The sequence below is a fragment of the Sinocyclocheilus rhinocerous genome, unplaced genomic scaffold (genome assembly GCF_001515625.1).
Source record: "Sinocyclocheilus rhinocerous isolate Xijiao unplaced genomic scaffold, SAMN03320098_v1.1 scaffold2912, whole genome shotgun sequence".
Classification (NCBI taxonomy): Eukaryota; Metazoa; Chordata; class Actinopteri; order Cypriniformes; family Cyprinidae; genus Sinocyclocheilus; species Sinocyclocheilus rhinocerous.
This window is the reverse complement of record NW_015645522.1, coordinates 110,222-119,886: the sequence shown is the minus strand read 5'-3', so window position 1 is coordinate 119,886 and position 9,665 is coordinate 110,222. Positions and strand designations below refer to the sequence as shown.

Below are 9,665 nucleotides of genomic sequence, written 5' to 3'. Positions count from 1 at the left end.
CCTAATGGTTAGAGAGTCGGACTTGTAACCCAAAGGTTGCGGGTTCGAGTCTCGTACCGGCAGGGATTGTAGGTGGGGGGAGTGAATGTACAGCGCTTTCTTCCACCTTCAATACCACGACTGAGGTGTCCTTGAGCAAGGCACCGAGCAAAAAGAGCTGCCCACTGCGCCGGGTGTGTGTTCACTGCTGTGTGTGTGCACTTTGGATAGGATAAATGCAGAGCACTAATTCCGAGTATGGGTCACCATACTTGGCCACATGTCACGTCACTTTTTTTTCCACTTTTTTAAAACACACCTGATGCAAAGAATTCGCACTTCATTTTCTATAAGCAGAGTTAACAGACCCTGTTGTATTTTCTTGTAATTTATTAAAAGAAGGTACACCGCCATCTTGTGCCGACTAAACTGACTTGAACGCACCTGACGTCGTAATTACGACTTGTCAACTCCTAAGTACGAACTTCCCAGGAGGACTTGAACGCAGCATTAGCCCACAGCTCAAGCTCAGCAGGGACATGCGTTTATCGCATGAATTAAACAAGACATGAAGTGTCTAAAATAAATGTGCACAGTTCAGCTGAATGATTAAGTTTACTTTGACTGTATGCTTTGCACAACATTAACAAACTGTACACTAAAAAAAAAAATAACCAGAACATTAACAATAACTGATAGAGCTCGTGGTTTATCGGTCAATCAGATGCGGTATTGGTATTACGAGCACTTCCGGTGTCTGTTTGCCTCTTTAAGAACAATCGCTTTATGTATTCCCCAATTGTAAGTCGCTTTGGATAAAAGCGTCTGCAAAATGACAATGTAAATGTAAGAGTCTAAAAAAAACTCATGAAAGTCATGAAATCTTTATCACACAGAAGTGCTCACACTCACTCAGAGTCAGAAAAACTATCTGCCAAGTGCCAACATATTACAGTCTCGTTAATATAATCAATCAGAACATGCAAACTCTGTAAACAGTGAACATCTCTCACATGCATGCTGAAAATATACGACATCCAGCGAAAATATTCCACGACTGACCTTTATTTATGATCAATAACAGCGTCACTTATAGCTTTTAGTCCGTTAAAACATCCATCACTCGTCTTTCACGCTACTCTCTTCTGTGCAAGTGTGCATGCTCCATTTGTTCCTTTGCATTTTTACGGCAAACTCTTTAGTGTATTGCTGCCATCTAATGGAAAATGCTGGTAAAACAGAGATATCTCTCATACAATATAGTCTGTTAGGTCAGGATGTGTCCAGATTAAGCGTGATTCCTAGTTACCCCCCAGTGCCCTGATCATATTCTTGTGGTAACAACCGCTTCCAGCCTATTAATGCATGATATCCTGCTTTTGACTTTTTATTTTGATGCTACAAAATATAGCATTTAAACAAATTAGAAACAGATTTTCTAAAATCCAATACTTGTGTTCACTTAATTTACACTGAATAATCTCTCTTGATAACAAAAATCAACGAGCTGCTGAAAAGCCAATAGTTTCCAGTTTTCTCCTCATTCATTATGATGATGTCTGAGATCTTCTGTAAATTGGCACATTAAGCACATCTCATTGTGTGTCAGCAGACTGAGACAAACTACAGGATCATCACAAACAAAACCTATTACTGAACAACTAAATACTATAATGGCCTAACGCATCAATAAAAAAATCACACATAATCAGATCTCAGTGAAATGGCAATTTTATTTGCATCATCATACCTAGCCTATACAACTTTTATGTTGCAAAGAAACTTATAAATAAATATCTTAGAAAACCATTTTATACAACAAAAAGGTCAAAAGACAAGGATAAGATTAAAGTGACTAAATACTTTTGCAAACTAGTTTATTTGAACTAATCTCATATTTACTGTATCTTATTCTCACAAAATTTACTTGAAATATTGAATCTGTAGAAAACATTTGCTCACTCAGCTCACAGAACAATGCTTTTTAATATGAGTCACTAGAGTTGTTCTACAGGATCATCACAAACAAAACCTATTACTGAACAACTAAATACTATAATGGCCTAACGCATCAATAAAAAAATCACACATAATCAGATCTCAGTGAAATGGCAATTTTATTTGCATCATCATACCTAGCCTATACAACTTTTATGTTGCAAAGAAACTTATAAATAAATATCTTAGAAAACCATTTTATACAACAAAAAGGTCAAAAGACAAGGATAAGATTAAAGTGACTAAATACTTTTGCAATCTAGTTGATTTGAACTAATCTCATATTTACTGTATCTTATTCTCACAAAATTTACTTGAAATATTGAATCTGTAGAAAACATTTGCTCACTCTGACACAGAACAATGCTTTTTAATACGAGTTTAATAGAGTTGTTGACTGAGTGAAACTCTCTCCACACTGAGTACAGCGATACGGCTTCTCTCCAGTATGAACTCGCTCATGTGCTTTCAGGTGTTCACCTTTTTAGGCGTTGTGTAGGAGAATTGCACTTTTAAACTTAAATAAAAAACAAAAAACTCATCCAAAACAAAGAATAAAAATGAAGAACAATACAGTTAGATATTGTCCATATACAGAAATAACAGGGCCATTATGTTTAACTAATCTGCTGAAGAGCCTCTTTGTCTTTTAAAGTTCACTGTTTTCACTTCATTCATTATGATGATGCCTGATATCTTCTGTAAATGGACACATTAAGCGTGTCAATAGGCTGCAACACTCTCTGCCAACATATTACACTCTAATTAATAATAAACCTGGACACATAATGGGTTTCATTGTATTAGTACTTCAATACTAGAGCTGATTAATGTCAAAGGAACATCTCTCACATGCAGACTGGAGATATACGGCATTCGGTGAAAATATTTCACAAATCCTCCTTCATTCAATATTATTAACAGCTTCATTTTCAGCCTCAACTGGTGAAAGTGTCAGCGCTCGACTCTCTTTTCTCTTTTGCGCATGCTCTTCTTAAAGGGGCTACATATTCTTAAGTAAATCACATCTCTGTACTGTTACACTATCGTCATACATATGAATTAGTTAATCTAGGCTACTAGTATTTCAATCTTCATTGCATTGGTTGACAACAAATCAAACAGCATTACAAGACATTTCAATTAGTTTAAATATATAAATACTCAACATTAGTCTTTCTTTATATTCTCACAGACATATATCACTATGTAAAAACAATAACGCTCCTTCCAGACTCACAGCAATAAGTTTCCACTACACTTGGCCAATAGTAAATGACATGAATATATATATTTTTTAAGCAAGACCTACCTACTTAGCACCCAAATGAGATTTTGCAAAACCATTTTACTCACACTAAGAGTTGACTGAAGTTCCACTCATAAGTCTTTCTAGTTTCACCCCCACAGATATAGTTTCTTTAAAGAAAAAAAAACTTTGTCTTTCTCTTGATTTAGTCCTTCCCTTTCTAGCTTGTACTTATTTGAACAATGCCTGAAACTTGGTATTACGAGCACTTCCGGTGTCTGTTTGCCTCTTTAAGAACAATCGCTTTATGTATTCCCCAATTGTAAGTTGCTTTGGATAAAAGGGTCTGCAAAATGACTAAATGTAAATGTAACTATTTTGTTGCAGAGAAATATATAAATAAATATCTTAGAAAAAAGTGTTATGTTACAAAAAAGGTCAGAAACTGAGGCAATTAATCATTGAGGCGGCATTGAATTAAATGATTAAAATAAATCAGTGTAAGATTAAAGTGACTAAATACTTTTGCTGTTCTCCATCAACACAGAAAAAAACATCCCCACAAATCTTGTGGCATTTCACAGCAAAACTAGTTTATTTGAGCTAATTGCACATTTACAGTATCTGAATCTCACATTATTGACTAGAAATATTGAATCTGTAGAAAACATTTGCTCACTCTGACACAGAACAATGCTTTTTAATATGAGTCACTAGAATTCTTAACCGAGTGAAACTCTTTCCACACTGAGTACAGCGATACGGTTTCTCTCCAGTGTGAACTCGCTCATGTGCTTTCAGGTATTCAGACCGAGAGAAACTCTTGTCACAATATGAGCACTTGTAAGGTTTTTCTCCAGTATGAATTCTTTGGTGCTGTTTCAGATGAGGAGCTGTAGTAAAGCTCTTCCCACACTCACGACACACATGAACTTTTACATCATTATGTGTTTTCTGATGCTGCTTACAGTAAGTCAGTCTTGAAAAACTCTTTCCACAGAAAGAACAGAAGTAAGGCTTCTCATCTGAATGAACTATCAGGTGACTTTTTAGATGTGATGATCTTATAAACTTTTTACCACACTGATCACAGCTAAATGGCTTTTCACCAGAGTGAATGTGCAGATGATTTCTGAGACCTGATGCATCTATGAAACTCTTTCCACACTGAGTACAGTGATACGGCTTCTCTCCAGTATGAAGTCCTTCATGCCTTTTCAGGCTTCCAGACACAGTGAAACTCTTGTCACAATATGAGCACTTGTAAGGTTTTTCTCCAGTGTGAATTCTTTGGTGTCTTGTCAAAACGGCAGCTACAGTAAAGCTCTTCCCACACTCAAAGCACATGTGATCTCTCACTTCATTATGTGTTTTCTGGTGCAGCTTACAACTGTCCAGCCGTGAAAAACTCTTTCCACAGTAAGAACACACATGAGGCTTCTCATCTGAATGAACTTTCTGGTGTTGTTTTAGACTTGATGATGAAATAAACTTTTTATCACACTGATCACAGTTAAATGGCTTTTCTCCAGAGTGAACATGCAGATGATAACTGAGACCTGATGAATCAGCAAAACTCTTTCCACACTGAGGGCATGTGTACAGTTTCTTTCCAGTGTGGACTCTCATGTGCACATTAAGATTTCCCTTATTTATGAAAGTCTTTCCACAGAAAGTACACACATGAGGCTTCTCATCTGAATGAACATTTTGGTGTTGTTTTAGAATTGATGATGAAATAAACTTTTTTCCACACTGATCACAGTTGAAAGGCTTTTCTCCAGAGTGAACATGCAGATGATAACTGAGACCTGCTGCTGCAGTAAAACTCTTTCCACACTGAGGGCATGTGTATGGTTTCTCTCCAGTGTGGATTCGCATGTGCACATTAAGGTTTTCTTTTTTTCTGAAACTCTTTCCACACTGTGAGCAGGTGTGCAGCTGTTTGGCTTTTTTTCTTGATTTTTCCTCCTCCACTTCTTTCAGCTTCACTCTTTGCTGTTTTATTTCAGCCAAGTCTAAAATAAACAAATTATGTGGTTAAAATCAAGTGAACTGGAGCTTTGTTAGATTAATGTTTCTCAACAGTCAACAATAAAGAATCAAGAATGGACACCAACCTGTTTGTTCCTCAGTATCTTCATGTTTTATTCTGGATGGTTCTGGATCACTCATGTCTTCAATCTCCTCTTTAATAAACTCCATCTTTAACAGTCACAGATTTCAGCTGCTGCACCTGGAGTTTGTTCTTCTCTTGTAGGATGATGTGAATATTCACCAGTATTTATAGGTTAATTGTTGTGGGAGGGGCTTCACTGTAGGTGTGAACTGTGATCATTGTCTGATACTGAGACCCACAGGACCAGATCTGGAGAAATCAAATACAAGTTACTGAATTTATACTCTATTACTTTAAATTAACCACATATATTAGTTTGCTGTTCAAAATATAAAGCATTTGATGGTCACATATTAGTGTCATATAAAACAGCCACAAGCCATTCATCACACAGCCAACAATATGCATAATTGCAAAGCAGAGGTCAAATGCAAAGAGATGCATTTTTATATATACACAATATAAACATTGTTCAAAATGAATGATTCTATTCAGTTCTGTAGTATGCTGCAGCACAAACAATGCACATTTACGTAAAATAAACAAATTCATTCATTAGAAAATAAACGCTGTTTATAAAAACATGGAGTTATGAAATCATCTTTATCACACAGAAGTGCTCACACTCACTCAAAGTCTGAAAAACTCTCTACCAACTTATTACACTCTACTTTATAATAAACCAGGACACTGTAAACTAGAAACATGCAGACTGGAAATATAAGGCATTCTGTGAAAATATTCCACAATTGCCCTTCATTTATGGTTTAGCTAAAAATGGTATAACAGCCTTTCTAGCTCCAACTTCAAATATTCAGCACTTTTTTCTGCACTTCTATCTTCTGCACAATTTGTTCTTTTGAATTTTTATGGCAAATTTGACAACTCTTTAGTGTATTCCTGCCACCTATGGGAAATTCTTGTTGAAACACAGACACATGAATGCATACACACACACACACACATAAAACTCAAAGAACCGCTTCCAGCCTATTAATGTCTGATAATATCCTGCTTTGGAATTTTTATCTTGTTGTCACAATATATAGCATTAACAAATTGGAAACAGATTTTCTAAAATCAAATACTCGTGTTCACTTAATTTTCACTGAATAATCTCTCCTGTTAACAAGACAGCGTCAATAGACAATGAGCTGCTGAAAAGTCAATAGTTCCCAGTTTTCTCCTCATTCATTATGATGATGTCTGAGATCTTCTGTAAATTGGCACATTAAGCACATTTCATTGTGGGTCAACAGACTGAGACAACGAACTTTGTATTGGCCGGATTTTGTATGAAATGACGTCACATCAGTTAAAAAAAATCTATGTAAGATTAAAGTAACTAAGTTCTCTTTGATGTTCTCCAACAACACAGAAGAAAACATCCCCACAAATCTTATGGCATTTTACAGCAAAACTAGTTTATCAATGCTTCCTCTACTGCCTCTGGAGCAGGACACGCTTATCGGATAACATTCCAATCAGAAGCGGGTTTACACTTGTCTTTTCAATGTGTATGTGGACAACATCCGGATACAGGTCGCATGTTAATGCCAAGTGTAAACGCAACCATATTTATCTGTGAGCATCAAGGATCAGATCTTTGAAGTGCCAAAGGATAGTTCTGTCATTCCTTGTTAATAAAATTAAAATGTGGATATGATCATTTAGATAATCATTTATCATTCCTATTGCTCATTATTTAACAGCTACGAAAAAATTTTAACAGCAGCTTTAATGTGTCTCAGCAATCAACAGTGAAGAATCAAGAATGGACACCAACCTGTTTGTTCCTCAGTATCTTCATGTTTTATTCTGGATGGTTCTGGATCACTCATGTCTTCAATCTCCTCTTTGACAAACTCCATCTTTACTATGTCACAGATTTCAGCTGATACACCTGGAGTTTGTACCTGTCATGAAGGATGAAGTGAATATCCCTCACCTTTTTAACAGTTAAAGCACAAACCCCGCCCACCACAGATTCTAAAGATTTCATTGGTTGATTTTGAACTCCTGTATCTGAATAAATATTACATATATCTCAATAACTTTTTAAGTGTTTTTTAATGGTTCTTATTAAATGTTAATGGTTCTTAACAAACTTCTTCAAACTTCTTTTTGAGGCCATATATGGTGCAATTCCAGATATGGAGATATCAAATTGTTACATTTTCGGTTTGCATAACTTTTTAAAGAGGAATTTCTAAAGAAGATATAATGTTCAAACTAAAAATGTATCTTGTTTCCCCTCTATCAAAATACAGTAGCTGCATAGAACAAACCTGTCTGAATGCCAAAAAGTCTTTTTTCAAAGATTGTGTGCCTGTATCTCAAGAAGTATTAAAGATATCTCAATAAGATTTTAGATTCTGTTTTTTAATCCTCATTTTAAAGTCCTATATGGTTCAATCCCAGCGATATGGGGATCACAATTTGTCTCTATGAGTAAATTGTTGAATTTACACATTTTCATACAGCTGATACTTATTTATAGAGGAATGTCTGAAGAACAAATAATCTTGAAACTAGAAATGCATCTTATTTCTTTTTTTTTTCTTTTTACCAAACCAATTGAACCATATAGGGCAGGGCTATTCAATTAGCTTCATTTGAGGGCCAGATTAATCGAATTAAAAATTTGAAGGGGGCCAAATTGGTGGGGGGATGTCCCAATCTCTTTTTGGGGGGTGGCCTATAAAATTAGAAATTAAATTGAAAAGCATATTCAGCTGTAAAATGAACTAATATTACCAACAATAACATCTATAAAAGGTTAACAGTCAATAGACTAAAAAAAAGAACTAATTAATCGCACATTTTTCTGTAATTAATCGTGATTAATCGCATATTAATATATTTATATTATCATAATTTCACACTGAACCTCCTAATTAATGCAGAAACAACATAAAGATGGTATATTTTAAATATGTGTTTAATGGCATCTTTTTGTAGCCTACTATTAATTAAGGCCAGTATCATTGATATCAATAATGTTACTGGTATCTCTATTAAATGCATTTTCCCTCACTTTTAGCCATTAATTATAGCCAGTCAACATTACAGTATAATAGAAAGCCATTATTTTTAACACTTAATAGACTCAGAAAAACATGGTAACTTTTAATTTAAGTGTACTTAAAATAATCATAACATAAACTATAAATTGTTTATGTATAAACTATAAAATGAATATAAATTAATCTTTATTCAAACTACAAAAGTTAATAAGCGACTAGAGCAGTGGAGTGATTTATCTTTTTCTTTTGTTCTTTGATTTCCATCAATGACAGACTTCATCAGGTTTCACTTCTGGTTTTCTTCCAACTCTTTATGGTCGTTTAGGACTTTATAACTTATTTAAGACCGTGTTTACGAGGTCACTCGCCAAAAACCAGCATTTTGACTTGATTGTGTGTGTTTTTGTCTGTTAAAGCACTACTGGTGCGCTGTCTGAAGCAGCTTAGCGTAGGCCGACAGCTGAACACGCAGCCTTTCAAACTATACTCCATTTGATATTCATCTTCGTCCGGTGTCTGCTCTATTTCTCGCCAGAAGTTATGACAGATAACACTGTCTTTATACTTGTTTAAACTAGAGTTGCGGATATCTCTTAACCCCCTCACATGAGCGCTTGTCATCGCTGCCGTCTACTGATGTTGCGGTCTCCGGTAGATTGTTGTTGAGTGTTTTCCTTTTCTTTTTCGGCTGTAAAACAACACCCCGGGCCAGTGTTGCCACCTTGTGGACAAACTAAATAGTGCAAAAACAATTTGAGGCGTGTGTGCAACCTGTGCGTGCTCTTCTCCTGGGCCAGATGAAGATGATTGGCGGTTCGGATTGGGCCTGCGGGCTGCCAATTAAATAACCAAAATAAAAGTTTAAGAACCAGTTAATAAAAGGATACCGAGTAGGGCTGTGAATCTTTGGGTAGACAGCAAATCGATTCGATTCACGATTCATAGGTTTTCGATTCGATTCAAGAACGATTTTTGCAAATTCAGAACGATTCAATTCACTTCGATTCACAATTAAACTCGATTCGATTAACGATTAGAATCTGCATTCTTTAAGTTCATTCGCAGGATTATTTAAATGCTTCCCCTAAATTCTTTAAATGCTTAGCCAGGGGGCAAATTACACAGCAGCCTTAATGGTTACAGAACCATAGGTTAGAGAAAAAAAAAGAGAAAAAAACACTTTTGTCTATTGTTAGATGCTAGTTTAATGATGCTATGGCATGACATGGCATATGTAGAAATTTATGTAAGCCAAGATTTTTAAAAAGAGCTTTAAAAGTATTATGTATAGGCT

The 9,665-nt window shown here is 35.5% G+C and overlaps 2 protein-coding genes across 2 annotated transcripts in view; both read right to left on the bottom strand.

The window, feature by feature from the left end:
- Positions 1-1,185, bottom strand: part of LOC107706070 (gastrula zinc finger protein XlCGF8.2DB-like) — a 3,730-nt gene extending 2,545 nt beyond the window's left edge. Inside the window, exon 1 of the mRNA XM_016509645.1 lies at positions 1,042-1,185. The gene's annotated coding sequence lies outside the window, so the exon portion shown is untranslated. The remainder of the gene's footprint in view (positions 1-1,041) is intronic.
- Positions 1,186-3,602: 2,417 nt separating this feature from the next.
- Positions 3,603-9,665, bottom strand: part of LOC107706067 (gastrula zinc finger protein XlCGF52.1-like) — a 13,821-nt gene continuing 7,758 nt past the window's right edge. Inside the window, exons 2-4 of the mRNA XM_016509643.1 lie at positions 7,132-7,261; positions 5,038-5,244; positions 3,603-4,785 (exon numbers count right to left, since the gene is read on the bottom strand). Coding sequence (XP_016365129.1) covers positions 3,902-4,785; positions 5,038-5,244; positions 7,132-7,261 — 1,221 coding nt within the window. The 3' untranslated portion in view covers positions 3,603-3,901. The remainder of the gene's footprint in view (positions 4,786-5,037; positions 5,245-7,131; positions 7,262-9,665) is intronic.